This window comes from Caloenas nicobarica, chromosome 2 (assembly GCF_036013445.1).
Source record: "Caloenas nicobarica isolate bCalNic1 chromosome 2, bCalNic1.hap1, whole genome shotgun sequence".
Lineage (NCBI taxonomy): Eukaryota > Metazoa > Chordata > Aves > Columbiformes > Columbidae > Caloenas > Caloenas nicobarica.
In genome coordinates, this window is record NC_088246.1 from 37,848,811 (window position 1) to 37,866,837 (window position 18,027).

The following is an 18,027-nucleotide window of genomic DNA, read 5'->3' on the forward strand; positions in this document are numbered from 1 at the left end:
TAGCTCTTTGCACTGGAGACCCAGGGAGAAAATTCACGGACAGGCAATAGGATGGCCCTTGCAAGCTGCTGTCGCTGTCTGTCTGCCCGGAGCTGAGGTGGGCGGGGGGCTGGTTTTTGTAGCATCCCCAGCATCTTCCCTCATGCAGAGCCCCAGAAACCCAGTGTTTTCCTTCAAACATTCCTTCAGTCATCCCAGGAATCTGTTTTTGTGAGGGGCAGAGGATGCCACCTGGGCAGGCTGAAATGTGTTGAATTTTGGATATATCCCATTTGCTGTTGCAGCCTACCAAGCTGCCTGTAAATCTAGCAGCCCAGCCCTCTAAGTCAAGCTCAGGGCTAGGGATTTATGAAGTGTAGGGCCCCACAGAGCTATGTCCCACACTGTCTGAGACCTGGACCTTGTGTCAGCTCTCTAGACATCAGGTGAGGCTGGGACCATAACTCTGTGTTGATTAGGATTCAAAGGGAGGGTTCAAGGTCTGCTCAAGTTATGTTCAACAAGTTCATTACCAAGCCAGGAAAAATACAGCTTTACCCATGGTGTGTGGCCAGGGAGGTGAATGCTGCAGATAAGGCTCTGGCTCTAAAGCTGAGGCTTTAACTCCTGCACAGGCTGTGCATGCGTGTGAGATGTTTCGGGGCTTCTGTCCACTCCTGGTGTGACAAATCACATGGTACCAAGAGCATAGACCACACAGTCTCACACCACGACCGCACGGTCCCACACCACAACCACACAGATGCCAGGAGTCATGGGAAGGGGAAACACCATGGTCCTACTTGTTTGCCTCGTTTTCCAGGTCTTCCTATAGGTCCTCTGTGTCCTGGTACTCCAGATTGTCCCTTCGGGCCCATCTCTCCCTTGGTGGGTGCAGAAGGAAGGAAACAGGATATTAAGTACAGAAATTTATGTTGCCTTGTTTATACCTGCCTTATGCAAGACAACAGACGGATGGTGCTCTAATTCATGTGATTCCTCTAGATAATGCTACCACCATTTGTTTCTCAGAACATCAACATTATGATAAAATATTTTAAAACAACCATGAAGTGAAAAACATCTCTTACAATTTACCCAAATTTCCCTGAAAAATCCTGTCCTAAAGAAGAAGCCAAATGAAAAGAGCAGAAACATGTTTGGAGACCTGGGGAGGTCAAGTTTAGCAAAACTCTCTGATCCCTTTGGCAATACCTTGCTTTGCGTTTAAGGTGCATGTATAATAAAATCGCTCAGGGAAAGGAACATGAATTCACTCATCTTCTAGCCTCCTTAGAAGAAACTATTATTTCCTTATCCTAATTTCAGAGATAAAATTATCTTCATTTAGGATTTCTATCCATAAAACCACATCTGAATTGTGATTGTTTTTTAAGTACAGAACAACGATGATATCAAAACGGGTCAGGATTACCACTGCTATTTATAGTAGTGCCATTTTGATTCAGAGTATCAAGAAGGAAATATTTATTGTCTTCAAGTGAATAATACCCAAACAATTAGGCCAGTTATGAATCTATAATCAAGAATCTGAACATGTTAAATCGGAGGAAGATTATGACTAAAACAATTTTCTGGGAAAAAAAGAGAAACAAGAATAAACAACTACATCTCAGAATTTTCTCTTAACTTAAAAATCCTAAAGAATTCGATCAAGCCCATAAGCGTTGGTCATTGAGTCAAGCAAAACCTTCAATGCTTTAGACTTTCCAGGATGTCCCTGCAGCCATTCATTGACCCCATGCCAGCACTCAACTCCCCAATACATCATGCCTACTTACTTTTTGTCCCAGCATTCCAGGGAAGCCTATTTCTCCCTACAAAGTAAAAGGAGAAAAAGCATAAAAAATTATGGAGTGATCTTTGACAAAGCAGCACCTTCCCTGGAAGGAAGAAAATCCCTTGCCTTGTACTGATATTGGTTAAAAAAACTGCACTGTGATTCAGAACTGTGGGTGACGTAGTAGGTGGAGTATTCTAAGCAACATTTCATTGTAAAGCCCCTTCTAAGATATCACTACTCCTCTGTCTAATCCTCTTCTGCCTGCTTCTTCTCCTCCAGCAAAAACATCCCAGTTGTGCTTTGTCTACAGGCAACCCTGTTACCTGGACAACTCCCAAAGCCTGCATTTGGGAATGGCATTTCTGCATTTACATCAAAAGCAGTTTACTCTTCTTTTCTTAATTAAAAGAACCCCCAGGTCAAGAATTAAACAATTCAACCTTTTTTTTTTTTTTTTTCTCACAGCATTATCATATCACCAACCAAAAACATTTTGGCAAGCTGTCACGGTTCTGGACTGCACGGGCTGGGAGAGACTGAGGTTACTTCTGGGGAGATCCCCTTCTGCCTCCTCACCCCACTATGCACTGGGGCTGTGGAGCACACGGACACTGAGGCTGCACCACTGCCCTCCCGTTGGGTAGCACCACTGCCTGCCCCACCACTCTTGCCCTCCCAGGAAGATGCCTGCAGGTTTCCTCCCTCCGTACTGCTCCTGGTTTTTTGCTATCAAAATTACATTAGTCCTTGTGTATGTTCAGCCAAAGGTCACAGCCATTTGGAAAAGAAAATTACCTGGTCTCCTTTGACTCCTTTGTCACCTCTGTCACCTCTAGATCCCTGGAGAGAGATAACAGAGTGGCAATAGCTTAATTACTACCATTTGACAAGTAAGCAAAAAATATTTCTCTTATAAAAGGTGTTATTTGGAGTCACACAGAATACAGTAATATCCCCAGAGTAAGGTATATGGTAGATACCTTAAAATGTTTCCTTGTTACTTTCATTGATATTATAACAGGATTAAGAGCAAGGCTCGTAGGAAAAGGGTTTCATTCTCCCTAGATATTAAACATATGCTTTCCTGGATGTAATACTTCCAGACTTGATTTCTTTCCCCCCGTTGGCTTCATACAAATTCTGGTCCCACTGTATGGTCTTATAGTAAAAACTGTCTCTGTGCCTAATTAAACCAGGCCAATAATCAAGGATTATTATACCCATTCTACAGATGGGGAAACTGTAGTGAGGTGCAAGGTAATAACTTATTCACAAGAAGACGGAGTGGAAAATTAATTTCTTCAGCATCTCAGCCCAAGCCACAAGACTGTGCTTCTTCTTGATGCTTGTTTTCATTCTTCAGTGGGACCTTTAGGCTTCACTCCATCAAAATTAAATCTCATTTCTACTGTTACTTTTTTTTACATAACTGTTTCCAATTGTTAAATTATACATTATTCTATTCTCACACTGACCTTTTCTCCTCTCGTTCCAGGAAAACCCTAAAGGGAATGATAGATATTTTAATGCTTCTCGCTTTCAAGATTATCCAAGAAGCAGGACTTTCAAAAAAACAAAGCACAAATTATTAATTGCATCAACTTGTAAATGCAAATCAATAATCATAACTTCTAAAATTGCACTGAAACAGAGCTATGAAATATGAATTAAAGGCAAGACAAGTCAGCCCAAAAGCCAATGTGAAAAAGCCAGGTAAAGCCAGCAGGTTTGATATTGCTTTTGAAATTGAGACAAGGGAGATAAAATGTAACTGAAAGTGAATGAAACCTTAGTTGCCACAAATAATAACCTAAAACATTTTTACCAATAATCTTCCTCTTCTGTTTGTATGATTGATCTTTTTTTTCCCTGTGGAACATCCTTAAATTATACTTAAGTAATCTTCTAATGTGAAAATTACTATAAAACTGAGTTTCTCTTTAAGAAACATATAGTAAACAATAGTGTTCAATTCTTCTTTCCAGTAAACTAGTTACACATTTTTTTTCAAGTACCTTTAAGATGTTGTGGCCTAAATTCGTAAAGGTAAAGGCTGTACTATAGATAGTGATGTACAGATACTAGAATAGCCAGACCAAATTGTATTTACTATCCAATTGTCAATACATATGCATAGTTTTAGTAGAAGACCAAAATGATCTCCACAGTCTTATGAGGTGTGTGGAAAACATTGCAGACACAAGCTAATGCTGCAGATACACTTAAGAACTCCAGTTTTCTAGTGGGATACAATTATATATGTTTTGCTTTTAAAATAAACTTTTGCATTACTGTAATTTACACCAAAGCATTTTTATGAAAAGCCAAAAACACAGCCAAGACCAACCAAACAACATAACCTTGCTTGAAGGGGAGCATATCTTTTTAGCTGTATTAGAAAAGGTAGATGTTGATAAATGCTTTCCAGCAAATTCATGGGGGAAGCAGCTGTCAGCAGAGCATTAGAAACCAATGTCTGAAAATGCAACGTTTGGTTAACAAACCTTGGAGCCCATTGGTCCTCTTGTACCTGGCAATCCCATCACACCCAACTCTCCCTTTTCACCCTAAAGAGGTCAATAAAGAGAGTTATTGTTTGTGGCTCTCTGAAGAGGTCGTATTTGAATGTACTTGAGACAAGCCTGAGCTTGATGTAGTCAGAGGTCTATACTGCAGTTATATTCTGCCTGAGTCCTCATATGTTATCTTATTCTTCTATTTGCATTTTCTTGGGTTTATGACTTGTGCTTCAGTTTTGACAGGTGCTATTAAAGGACATGCAAGCAAATTAGCAGCGTAAGTGCATCCTTTCTACTGCATGACAATGTATTGTCTCTACCCAGCATCACTTCCATCGAGTTGCAGAAAAGAAAGGAATTTTGCTGTAAGCTTTTATGCTTTGGGGAGGCACAGTGACTACTTTTATCATAGTTGTGAGACATCACGTGCTTTAGAGTGTTTTTGAGCCAGTAAATCATGAAAAGGCTTAACAACAACTTCTCTGGCTGGGGTGAAATATGGAGTAGTCCTCGCAGACATGCAGTAGCCCTACCAGCAGAATACAGTTGGGTCCCATTCTCCTTCGGCTTCCACTGTTCTAGTAGTGGAGAGGATTTTCACATTGGCTGCTGCCCCAGCAGAAGTTCAGAAAAGAGTTGAAGAAACAAAGTAGGAGAAATAAGGATTGGACCAAGACTGTGTCTGAGAGGACAGGTAATGAGACCCAGCTGAAGAAATAGAAGGCACAGAGGTGGGAATAAGAAAACCATCCAACATCTTATTGGAGATTTACAGCAAGAAGATGATGCAGTGAACGACTATAGTGAAGACGAATATCAGGAGTTTGGGAAAATCAGAGATCAGAAGAAAATGGAGGAAAGAGAGTTACAACCAATGGAATTGAGCACAGAGATGTGCTGGCCTCTATCCAACTGGAGCCTTCATTGACAGGCAGGAAACAAAAATTTATGAAGACCAGAAGAAATGAAATTAGGAACCCACCTAAAGAACAGAGGAGACAGATATCAGAGGAGACAATAAAAGCAGAAGAATGGGAATTAAACAGCAAGTAAGTCTTGCAGCCCTGTTACCCAATGTGAAGGATGCTTCTAGGAGTGTGATGAAAAAACATAATAGACAAGGAGGAGATATAATAAAAATTAGGAAGACTTCATAAATAAAGCTAGAGTTTATATAAGGAAAAGGCCAAGCGAATGAGTTTTCTGACTGCTTTGCTCTCGGTATTCAGACTGTGAAGGAATGAGGTAGCTGGACCTTCCTTCTGCCCTCACTGCTTCTACAATGCAATGAGAGGACACCATTTCTCATCTCACAGTTCAAAGCGAATATTGCCTCCTTTTTAGTACATAGTCTCTTGCTGCTTGCCTACATTCTCACATACTATGTATAATATAATGTTCCTCAGGTAACACAGCTGTGAAGAACTTGAGGGTCTGCTTCCCAGGTGTAGCTTGAATTCAGAAGTCACCTACTATTATTCATGCAGTGGCAACAGCTATTGCATCATGTCCTCTGAAGTGGGGGCACCAAGCCTCATGGAGCAAATGAAGAGTCAAAGATCTACTGGAAAATGCAGCTTTGAACTAAACATTGTTCTAAACACAGTCCTTTTGCCTGATAGATACTGGATTGGAGAACAGCAAGTTATCTCAAAAGTCCCAGTAGAAACTTCATATACTGTGGCTCCTCTGAAGACCTATATACCTTTTGCACAAATTAATGCTCAGTAAAGGGCTGTTTTGCAGCATTTTTATAATAAATGCAGATAGAGCAACCACTCTGCCATAGCAAAGTGTGTCCTGCCATTTCTTCTGCTGTTGGTTATTAAAAATCACAGGAATTTTTTTTTTTTTTTGTATGGGAATGAACTTCAAAGATCAGATCAGCAATCCACATGGTTTATAATCTCTTTCTCCTAATTCCAGTCTGATATTTTCCCTGTGATCACATGGACACACAAATAGGCTGCCAAGAGTACAAATTCAAGCAAAGAGATCGTCATAAAGAGCAGACATAAAGATTATGGTCAGTTTTGAAACACTGATTTGTGTGATTGTGAGACACCAGGAGTTATCAATGAGTCTTCATTAGACTGAATTTCCCTTTCACATATTTTAATCAACATAAGAAGTGTTGCAGGGGCTAGGCTGAAGGTGGAGTAACTCATCCCTAAACTGGGCAAGTCTTTGCAGAGTAGTGTGAGAAATGGTACAAGAACAGAGTGGCCTTGCACTGCCGCAACTTCCCAGCCTCCAGCTGTGGTTTAAAGACTTCCTGAGACAACTGTTGTGTTCAGATCACGACATTGAACAGGTAATCCAATGTGAATTTTAGTCTTACCTTCGGTCCCACAGGCCCAGGCCATCCAACTGGTCCCGGCATCCCAGGGACACCCGGGGGACCTGGTCTACCCTTGAACGGAAAACATCGATTACAACAATTCATTTAACATCATTCCTATACACAGGCCTCCACTGCAGACAGGAGTTATGGAGGAACATAGTCTTTTCAGGAAAAGGCTTGCATATGCTTCTTTATCTTGTTTTTAATACAAAAAATACTATATGATATTCATAATACAGTTTGTATTGATGCTCCTGGAGGAAGTGTGAGCTCGCAGAAATACCAGGTTATACTGATTCACATAAGTAGATCAGCTACAGAGTAAATCTACATGCAGTCATAATAACCATCCTAAAACCCCAGGATCAATAACTTAAATCCTCTTTTCATTTAATAAGACAATGTAAATCATAAAGACCTGCATGTAATTATATCAGTGTAAATCCAACTTGCATTAAGAGCAGAATCAAATCTTTAACTAAGATATTCCTATTTTTATTCTGAACATTCTCTTATTACTAGCTACAATTGCTCTTTATTAGCTGTTATATGACTGGCAAAAACTACATACATACAGTTATTTATCTGTTCTAATTACTGCCTGTAAATCAGTCTTTGAGTATCTTCTAAAATGCTGCAGATTAGTTACTTCATGCCGCTTGACAATATGATCTCAGAAACATCATCATGACATTTGAGGTTAAGAGTGACCTCCCACGAGCCAGACAGATTTTAGCAAGAGTTATACTCTTTTATTTCCAGTTTGAGCAACTTCTCTTTTGGGACCTACTAGTTTTTGTCAGAAGAGTAAGTTCTGAGGTACTGTGTTTAAAGTTGGCACTCTCTTGTAGGTTGGCAGGTGACTCTTTTTAAGACATTACTGTTTTGAACACTTGAATTTAGATAAGTATCATTTTTGTTTGCTGTAGGGCATTTGCAATGTAAATTAAAGAAAAAAGACTTTCGTTCATGTGTTTTTAATTTATTTGAATTACAGATTTGTAGCTGGTGTCAAAATCCTTTCTGTATTATTAGCGGAGTGTTAAAATCCTTGGTATATTATTAGAAGGGAACTTCTTTTCCTGGTTAGTGACTACCTCCTGCATATCTCTGATTTGATCCTGCATTTCTGTCTTCTTTTAAAGTTAATTACATTAAATGGAGGTACTTAGCAACTGAGATAACATATTCTGTTTCATCACATGTAGGGGCACATATTTTTGACAATGTATCATGGCTCATATGTCACCAAGCATAGGATTGTAGTCAGCACATTGCATTGGTGCCAAAACTCTGTAAGTGTAATCATTAATGGTTATTCTTCCATGAGAAGTATTTGGCTGAGCCTTGTTTAGGCTTTGGAGGAGTAAAAAGTTTGATTTTGCTTTTTTTTTTCCAATACACCTTTTATGGTGGCTCCCATATTCTGGTTCCCCTGTTCACAGAGACATAGTTCAGGTTATTTGCCACTCTGTTTTAATAGTCCGGCCAGAGCCACACGCTCTTACAGAGGGAGTTTGTCGAATTCAAACCAGCTGGGACATCTCCCCAAGCCACAGGGCCCAGCTCTCCAGCCCTGTGCCCAGAGGTCCCTGCCACCTATCCTGGGTGCTGGGGGAAGCAGCACAAACAGGTTAAACTTCAACATTAGCTGGGCGAACGTGAGCCAGCAGTGTGCCCAGGTGGCCAAAAAGGCCAAAAGCATCCTGGCGTGCATCAAGAACAGTGTGGCCAGCAGGACTAGGGAAGTGATCGTCCCCCTGTACTGAGCGTTGGTGAGGCCGCACCTGGAATCCTGTGTTCAGTTTTGGGCCCCTCACTACAAGAAAGACACTGAGGTGCTGGGGACAGTGCAGAGAAGGGCAACGAAGCTGGTGAGGGGTCTGGAGCTCAAGTCTGATGAGGAGCAGCTGAGGGAACTGGGGCTGTTCAGCCTGGAGAAAAGGAGGCTGAGGGGAGACCTGATCGCTCTCTACAACTACCTGAAAGGAAGTTGTAGCATGGAGGGTGTTGGTCTCTTCTCCCAAATAACAAGTGATAGGACAAGTTGTGCTAGGGGAGGTTTAGGTTGGATATTAGGAAAAATTTCTTCACTGAAAGGGTTGTCAGGCATTGGAACAGGCTGCCCAGGGAAGCGGTGGAGTCACCATCCCTGGAGGTGTTTCAAACACACATGGGTGAGGTTCTTAGGAACATGGTTTAGTGCCATAGTTAGGTTAATGGTTGGACTTGATGATCCTGAGGGTCTCTTTCAACCAACATGATTCTACAATTCTATGATTAACTAATTTTTATTTAACTATTATCTGCACTCCTCTCTGACAGCAGCTATATGTCAAGTATTAGATGGGTTTCTGAGACAGCACATTTGTTCATACCTTTCTTCCTGGCCTGCCAATCTCCCCCTGCCAGAGAAAGGAATATGTTAGTTTCATAGGCACCGTATGAACCAGAGTGGCTCATTAGTCAATGCATTTATATTAAAACAAACAAATAAATAAATATTGGGAATATCTTGGTGTTAAAGAATTTGCTTCCAGAGTTAAAATGAGAATAATCACTTTAACAGAGATCCTTGGTCTTTCCTGTGTTCTCAGCCCTAAATCTACAGTCATCTCCTTGTATAGCAAAGCATATAATGGTGTGCCCAGCTTCAGGAATAAGGCTTTTAAAACATCATCATGGAGCAAATGCTTTGCAGATCTGAAGCCATAACCTAACATGTAGGCCAGTTTTAGTGTCTGAGCTGACACATACAATAAACACCATTCACTAAACAGACAACAAAAAACATGAATATCACCCCACACTCCTTTCTGTGTCCCTCAAGAATATAACAAACCCCATAACAACAGACACTTACTTTCTCCCCTTTTGGTCCCATTATACCAGGAATTCCTCGTGGACCCTAGGGAGAAAAGCAGATGCTATTATTAAACTGCATTAGTAAGGAGGCACTGGTGGTTGTCTTCCCTCAACCCTTGGGCCTGTCAGTGTCTCCTGGGAACAGTGTGAACCCATAATGTTGGAGTGTTGAATGTGGTATTTGAATGTGACCTCTAAACGTGACAGCCAGGTCCGTGCCACAGGCTGCAGAGTTGGACTGACATGTAAAGTGCAGGGGCATCTTCTAGATGAAGAATACTAGCAAGAAAAATGGTCTGGGGTAAAGTAAAGATGAGAAGTTGTTTGAGTTCTGAAGAATGAGTGCCAATGAGGCCATGGAGACAGTGTGTCATCTGGCAAAGGAGGTCAGCCGAAAGGGTGACAAGGGAAGGGGCATAAAACCTGTGGGATGGGCTCTGCAGTGTGGTATGGATATGGAGGACTGGTACCACTTCTGAATCCTGAAGATATTTCTTTCTCTACAGTGAGGCTGATTCTCCTTTCAGGAGACTTCTTAATCCAGGGAGACCTTGAACCCCATCTCAGAAAAAAAATAAGAAACACCTTTTTGTTTCTAGAATGTTTCAGTTCACAGACCACCTTTTATTTTTGAATGACTAAGGCAAAAAAAAATCCCATAAGCCTGCATCAGAGGAGCATTAGATTCATCACACCAATCACCCACTCCAGGTTTGGATCCTGGCTGTCTTATACTGTCCAAAACATGATGCAAATTGTACAAGAATAGGACTAAGGTGTACCCTCAAATGCAAATTACTCCAACTATTTTCATCAGTTGAGTTATTTTATGTTTTCAATAGTGTAAATCAGAATGTACTCTAATAGAGTCAGAGCCAAATTTTATCTTATTTGCTTCATTTTACCTTAGGTTACCCATGGGAGGAATTATACTCTGAGTTATGTCATTACAAATTTAATTTTCCTTCTTATTAAAAAGTATTAAAATTCAGCTCTGAGTCAACAATATGAGCTTTTGCAACTCCTTTAAAAGCCATGCAAGCTATAGCAGGGAAGAATTCAGAAGTACTTCTTAGATTTTTTTATTTTTTGTAATGGTAGCATTTCTTTTCAGGTGAACACTGTCGTAAAAGCATTGCCCAGAGGACTGCTGGCTTTAACATTGTCCCGTTACAAGATATAGTCCTGTAATTTATAATTAAAAATTCCAAAGCTGTGTTATACCCACCCTACTGTCTGTCATCGTGATAATATCTGCCAGCCTACTCTACTATTTAAAAATGTTCTTGGAGGGATTGTAGATCATTTGGTTGCAAGATTAATATTATTTATAGCAATGGACATTGTAGAACAATTGATTTAATATTTTACTGTTCCTCCAATTTAAGTCAGAGAGAGTTTTAAGAGGATTTAAAAAAAATAGTCTAGCAAAGACTGAAATAACAACAAATGCAGACAAACACAACATGTACTGCAACTCTGGATTGTGGCCAACTACACTGCAGGGCTGTTTCATAACGCAGAGAAGACCTTTCTCAGTATAGGACAGGACAAATGCTTCCCATCGCTTTTCTCCACCCTTCATCATTCACTTGCTAAAGGAATCTGCCTCATCCTGCATCTCAGCAAAAACAAAATGGCAGAACAATAAAGTCAAGGTTCATAAGACAGGACTTTGGGGCTTTCACACTGCAACTCTAGACTATTTCCAAATACCCTCTGAAGTATTGACTTCTAAATAACTAGAGCCAAACTCTTTGCCACATAGCTGTACCTTTACTGTGATGTACTGTTCATACTTTTAAAATAATGTTTGGGTGCTTGTTAACTTCTCAGACTGCCAAAGCCTCAGTCACAGCAAAGATCCCGCGCCACGTCTCCTCTTAGCTCTATTGTAATAAAACCAGCACCCAGGGGCCTGGAGAAAGATCACTGTCCCAAAGCACCACACATGGCACATACAGAAGGACTGTCTATGCCCCAGGAAAAACCGGAAGTACCTCTCCATGAAAAAATTTCATTTTTCTTTCAAGAGAACGAACTGGAATGGAAAGACGGAAGGGTGATCTTCTCCACATGACAGAGATGTCTGCAAAAACCTTCCCCCTAGAGTTGGACTGTTTCTTCAGAAGAGTTCTGACCTCCCTCAGAAGATTTCTAAACGTACAAATTGTAGAAAATGAAAGGGTGGCAGCTCAAAGGGATTGACTCATGGCTACCCAGCAAGTCAGAGGCAGACGTTGCAGGTCAAGCTAGGAGATCCCACATCTCCTGAATCCCATCCCATTGCCCTTCTGAAGCTCTTCCTTGTCTCTGATCTGAACTGTGTTTGCCTTCTCAGGGATGTAGTCCACTAACATTGAAGTCCTTTGTACCTCTTGTGCATCCACTCTACAGGCTCTTTCCCTCACATAAAGAACAACACAATCTAAAGAAAATAAAAAACTAATAAAGAGCCTCTGAAGGAACTGATGGTACCTATGGGGTTTTTACTGGATGCTACCCACTGTAAAACCTACTGCAGTATGCAAGGCAGGGATGAGAACACAGGGTAAAAAGCTTACATGATTTATGCATAGTCACATGAAAATGAAATTAAGACAGAGCTTGGTATGCTTATTAAGTGACAAAAAAGCATTTGCAGAAGGTGTTTTACAGCTTTGTAAGGACCTTGGAGCAAGTGAGAGAACAATGTGATTTAATCACAAATGCATCACTCACCTGGGGGCCAGGAGGCCCTTTGGGGCAAAATGATTCAGGCAGAGAGGAAGGCTGTATTGTCTGGAGCTCCCGACACAGCTCTTCCATTTCAAGGGCAAGCAGCTTCTACGTGACATAAAACATATGAGTGAACATGCAGCCATACGCAGCCTGTGGGAGAAACACATAAATAAACAGCCACCAAACGCTACAGCCTCTAGAGACTTTATTTGCTTCCACAGGGGGAAGCCGAGGGCTTGTCACAAGGTTATCTTCACGGATGCTTGAACATTAACACCTCAGCATAGTGTCCTGCCCCATGCTTCCTTGTCCTCCTCTCCCAGCGGCACGTCGCAGACAGGCTGTCACACACCCCCCTAAGCCAGCATGGGACCCTGGCCTATTCTTAGGCCTGACCCTGCTCTCTCCATCCCACTTTGCAAGTAGCAGCTCCTCTCCAAAAATAGTTTCTTTGCTCTAATAATAGAGACTGTGTTTGGTGGGGGTATAGGCAGTGTGAACTCCGCTCCAGAAGATACTAAGCCATAGGCATTCATGTACCACAGACTAGAGCTGATGCCTTTAAATATCAATGAATGTCTAATCTCTGGGCTGCCTGGGGAATCCCAAGGACCCTGGTCCCAACCTCATCCTCACTGAAGGAATACCCCACATTCCTAAGGAGATCTTGTCTCTGGGTCTCCTTTCGGTAGAAACCAAAGTACAGGGAGGGGAGTGGATGAAGAATGGGGAGGCAACTAGATTTTGGGTTGGGGGAATAGCACAATCCTGATCACTTGGAAGAAAATGGAGGATTTTACACTGTATTTTTTTCTTGGGTTAATTCCTGTCAGACACCTTATTAGTAATTATTTACATAACACTAGCAATAATTGCAGTATTTGTAGAGGGGAAACGAATAGTAAAAGTAAGAAATAGGAATTACTAAGTAGGTAGAAAAGTTCTTAATGTTGGAATGGAAAACACATTGGAGTTAACAGACCCTGGCAATAAGTGTAACTGGACAAACTGCTATATCATACACCCATTGTATCCTATATGTTGCATATGTTAACATATCCATCCGGATACATATCATACAGAGCAGTTATGTGCATAGGTGGGTGATTGAAAACTCCATACCAGCAACTCAAACAACTCTTTCTTTCTGCAAAATGAAATGGTGGGAATCGATTCCATAGGAAGATTTCGGGACCTTCATCTCACCTACTGGGTAAGGTAAATGTGATGCAAAACAGGCCACATACATAATGTACACCTGGAAATCATTGTGCAGGATGGAAAATTGCCTTTCTGTCCTTACTTGGTTTATCGCATTGACATTTCCTTTTGTTGAGGATTGCCTTAATCTAAGAAAGTTCCCAAAACAGAGTAAGGAGAATATTTTAAGCTAATTGAATTAACTGCCTGAACAAACACAGCCTTGTTTCGTTCCTTGATCTATTTGAGATTTACTTCAAGTCCCTGTCTGGGATATTGAATGATTGTCCTAAGAGAGCCATGTCAACACAGCCAGATGGGTTTGCTGAGTGACACCTTGAAGCAGTTCTTGAGAGGATGCCTCAGCGTTTGTTATACATAAAAAGTCATGTAAAAAGAAAAGAAAAGGCTCTCAGGCCACACTTACAGTGTTCCAGCTGTTCCCAAAGGACGGTGGTGGAAACATGGGTGGTGGAGGAGGGCCGAGGAGGCAGCACGCTCTGCGGTTGAGCTGTTTCTTCTGTTCCAAACAAGGGACATCTGTTTAATACAAACACTCATCCGTTGTCTTGAACACCACAAACATTTCTTACAGAGTAAGAGGCATTTCCATTCCCCAGTATTTTCCTACATCCTATGTGCATTGATTCTAACGTTGTAATCCAAGCAGGGATTTAATAAGCCAGGTGGTCCCTAAAGTCTGTAAGATCCTTTTTCTGCTGATGGCTACACAGAGTTTTAAGCTCTTAATGTGGCTATGACACAGGCTGAGTTTGGAAAGTTTCAGATAGAAAATATTAGAAAACAGATTGAAATATTTCTCTCTGCCAGCAAGCACTCTGTGCTGTTGCCCACCAACCTTCCCTGTGGACCAAATCGCTTCAGGCATTTCTGTGATAACAGAGTGGGAACTTGTTCCACAGCACATCTGCTTATATTTCCCCTGGAACTGAAATCAGGTTGCCTTATTTCCGATTAGTGCATCATCACTAGGAATAAGTAGTCTGCAACCCAGATTTAGTTGATAGCTTTGCCACTGACTGATGGGTAAGGCAGGACCTCAGTTGTGTCTGGGAACGTATTTACCCTTTTCTAAGAGGAAAACTTTCATCAACAAAATAAGCGGCTGTGACCAAAGATTTGCAGATAAAGGATGTGAAGGTGATGCATTTATACTGTCATTTTTCCTGCATCTATTTACTCCTTGGGTAATACATCTCTAGTCAGGGTGGGGGCCTTCTGCAAAGGTTTGGCCAAGGATGGCAAATATTTATTTGTGTTTGTTAGTTGATTCCTCTGGCCAGTGGTAGCTGGAACGGGTGTCTGTGAATTGAAGGGTGGCAGGGAGCCAAATACAGTAGGAAGAAAAGCCCATGGTGAAGTATTCGGTATTAATATAAAATCTCCAAATTAAGTTTCTAGGCAGACAAACCTGACAAAATCACTAGATTTGTGTGCAAACTAATCACAGGCTGGGTATGAGTCACATCTCAAGGTAAGGTAGATTTTCAAAGGGATACAGATAATTCTAGTTTTCCAAAAGTCTCAGAAAATGTATTAAATCAGTTCTACCATCCCATGTTAATGGGAACATCATTGCCTTCAGTCCTGATACACAAAAAACAGCTGCCCAGAGGAGAGCAATTCAGCAGCATTTGGGGGTTGTTTATGTTGTCCAGATTTTTTTCTCTGTCAAGACGCTATTTGCGATGATACCTTCAAGAGACGAGCCAATTAAAATCTGAAAAGATCCATAATGAAGACTCCGTCTCAGCTTTTCTGCACAAGTTTGAAACTCAACCAAAACCTTCGGTTTAGGAGAAAGGCAGAAGATTTATAATAAAAATTAGAGATATATTGTTCCATTTAAATACATATTGAAAATGCCAATGCTCTTTAAAAAGTAGCAAAGGTTTGAGTTCACCTGTCTCCAGTTTGCACAAGCCATAAAATTCAAAGATTTGTAGAGTTAAGTTCTATATTGTCTTGTTCAGAATTTAGTCACTCTTACGCAGCTGTAACTAAGGTCTTCAATTTTAACCACACATACTTCTGTGGTTAGTTTCATTTCAGGATTGTATTTGAACATATTGCAGTGGGACTAAATTGCATACTTTAAAGCAATGGACAGCTTTTAATTTAAGAGATTACAAAATGTGATTTTTTTTTTTTTTTGGCCACATTCATCACTGTTTCTTAATATTACCTTATTCCATGATCTAGCTAAATTTCAACAGGATTATTATCATTCAACAGAATAAGAATATCAAAGCTGGCCCAATGCGGCTCAGTTGCTAAGAGATTGCTACCAGGTACTGCAGTTGTACTGCTACTTCCCAATGAAAAAAAAAAAAAAGAAAAATCTGTTAAAGTGTTCTTTAAATATTTTGCAAAGATAAGATTAAATATAGATGTTTTAACAGGATACTTATCATGTCCCCATGAGTAAAGTAAAGTCCTAAGTTACAAAATATGGGGATTTTCCTTTTTTGGCAGTGAAGTCTGAAATTCTGCGGAACAGCTCTGATTGTGAAAAACACTACAGCTAACCAAGTTGCTAGCAAAATAGCCATTGATTTCAGTCTTTATAGTCTTATTTTAATACTACTGTACAACAAGTTAGTTTGAAACTCAATTAAGGTTTGCTAGTATAAACAGTGATTGTATGTACCGATCTCAATGCAAAAACAAGGAAAAAAGTATCTATTATTACTATTATATAGAATAGATATCAATTGTATAATGATGTAGGTAGGTAGTATTTCAGGGGTTCCATCATTAATCATGGCTGTGTTCTGGGAGGTGTACTTGTAAAGCAAATATTTAAGAAAAGGCTGGTCCTGGACCCAAGGACCTCTCACACTCAGGTATAGCAGGTGGATACGATGGAAGAGGGAACAAAAAAATAAGTGACTCACAGAGTGACTACAGGTACGACTGCTATAATTTGATCTTCCAATAAAATCCATTTCATCAATACGGATTTTGGAACTTTGGATCCAAGATGCACAACTATTACAGTATTGGCTTGTTTTGCATATCACAAAAAGGTTACCTTGACAGCCTTACAGGCTCTCCGCAAATGCAATGGATATTTTGGGGTTCCAGGTTACCTTTGTTTGCTAAACACAGCTTCTGAACACTCCAGTCCCCATCAGTGGAAAAAATCTCAGCCCAAGTTTAGGACTGTCATAGTTTTCTGTGAAATGTGAAGACCCTGCCTACACAGAGAGTGCATTTACATATCTCATATGGAAACTGCTCTTTCAACAGCTTCAAAACTGAAGAATGTATTCAATGAGAAAAGGAAGACAAAACCAAAAGGCTGCTTATAGGACTTATTTAAGTGGCAATCATTTTCAGCGAACATAAAAATTTTAACAGTCACCTTTAAAATAGAAAGTCTATATCATTTTCAAACTTGAATTATTTTTATGGTCCAGTCTATATGGTAATCTAATTCAAGACGGTGACTGTATAAATCTATGGGTACACTGGCAATGATTGCTTTGGAAAACAACATATTTTAGGTAAGTTGCTGCTTAACTGCTTGCTTCTGACTGTAGCTAGAAGTTGGCAACTCTGATCCAAGAGGGTCCAATGCAGGGGCAGAGAGAGGTCTTCACCCAGGCTGAGTCCCTCAGAGTGGAGCTCATGGGTCTCTTAGCCCTCCTAGAGCTGCTCCTAGAGGTGACCTTCAACCTTACGAACTCCTCCTCAGCAGCAATGGAGGTGCCAGAGAGTGCTATCCTGAGTTCAGCTTAGATTTACAGGATTTCATTAAAAAAAAAATCATAACCACAAAAGTGACTTTTATCCTAAAATTACAAATCTGTAGGCCAACTGTCAGGAGAAAAAGACAAGAAGGGAAAAAGATACTTAATGAGTTTTTCCTTTCCTATTTGTGACCACATTCATCCAGCAAGCCCTGACGGGAAGCTGAGCTGCCATCCAAAGGCTTGTCACCCCGGCAGCAGCGCTGGTGGCCTGCCCAGCTTGTGATGGACAGGACTCTGCTAGACAGACACCTCTGATGGCTGACACCCCATCACAGGTGCTTCTCCCACTTGGGTGGCACTCAGAATTAATAATAAACGAGCTGGGCAGGCTAGTTAGCTAACGAATGTGGGCTTGTCCAGCTGAAACTGATACTTGGATCTGCTTTGTTGTTGTTCATTCAGGCTCCTCTTGCTGTCCTTGCAAGGAGAGCAGCGTGCCACAGGCAGTCGCCACCCAGTACCATTCTGTACATCTATTGCGAGGTGACTAAGGTGCTTTTTTCTTTTAAGTTAGGAAAGTTTAAGAGCTTGTCAAAGGTGCCTTTTGAGAGTCATACGGGTCAAAATCCTTTATTTACAGAGCAGATACAGGTATCACTATCTTCTTTATAGCCCCAAAGACATATGTCAGCACTGACAATAAACAATTCTTTAAAACATGTTTTACAAAGATTTGTGACTCAAAAATGTGCTATAAGCAGAGTTGGGAATATAGCCCAGGCCTGAAGCTGGGTGGGACAGCCAGGTTGGCGAATGGTCGGCATCTCTTAGTACCCCTTTGAACTTAGACCTTATAGTTGGTGGCCTAAATACATA

The 18,027-nt window shown here is 40.8% G+C and overlaps 1 protein-coding gene across 1 annotated transcript in view; it reads right to left on the reverse strand.

Moving 5' to 3' along the window:
* Positions 1-18,027, reverse strand: part of COLQ (collagen like tail subunit of asymmetric acetylcholinesterase) — a 40,817-nt gene that overhangs the window by 14,896 nt on the left and 7,894 nt on the right. Inside the window, exons 2-11 of the mRNA XM_065628856.1 lie at positions 13,860-13,972; positions 12,233-12,337; positions 9,510-9,554; positions 9,025-9,051; positions 6,644-6,715; positions 4,288-4,350; positions 3,259-3,285; positions 2,579-2,623; positions 1,782-1,817; positions 783-863 (exon numbers count right to left, since the gene is read on the reverse strand). Coding sequence (XP_065484928.1) covers positions 783-863; positions 1,782-1,817; positions 2,579-2,623; positions 3,259-3,285; positions 4,288-4,350; positions 6,644-6,715; positions 9,025-9,051; positions 9,510-9,554; positions 12,233-12,337; positions 13,860-13,972 — 614 coding nt within the window. The remainder of the gene's footprint in view (positions 1-782; positions 864-1,781; positions 1,818-2,578; positions 2,624-3,258; positions 3,286-4,287; positions 4,351-6,643; positions 6,716-9,024; positions 9,052-9,509; positions 9,555-12,232; positions 12,338-13,859; positions 13,973-18,027) is intronic.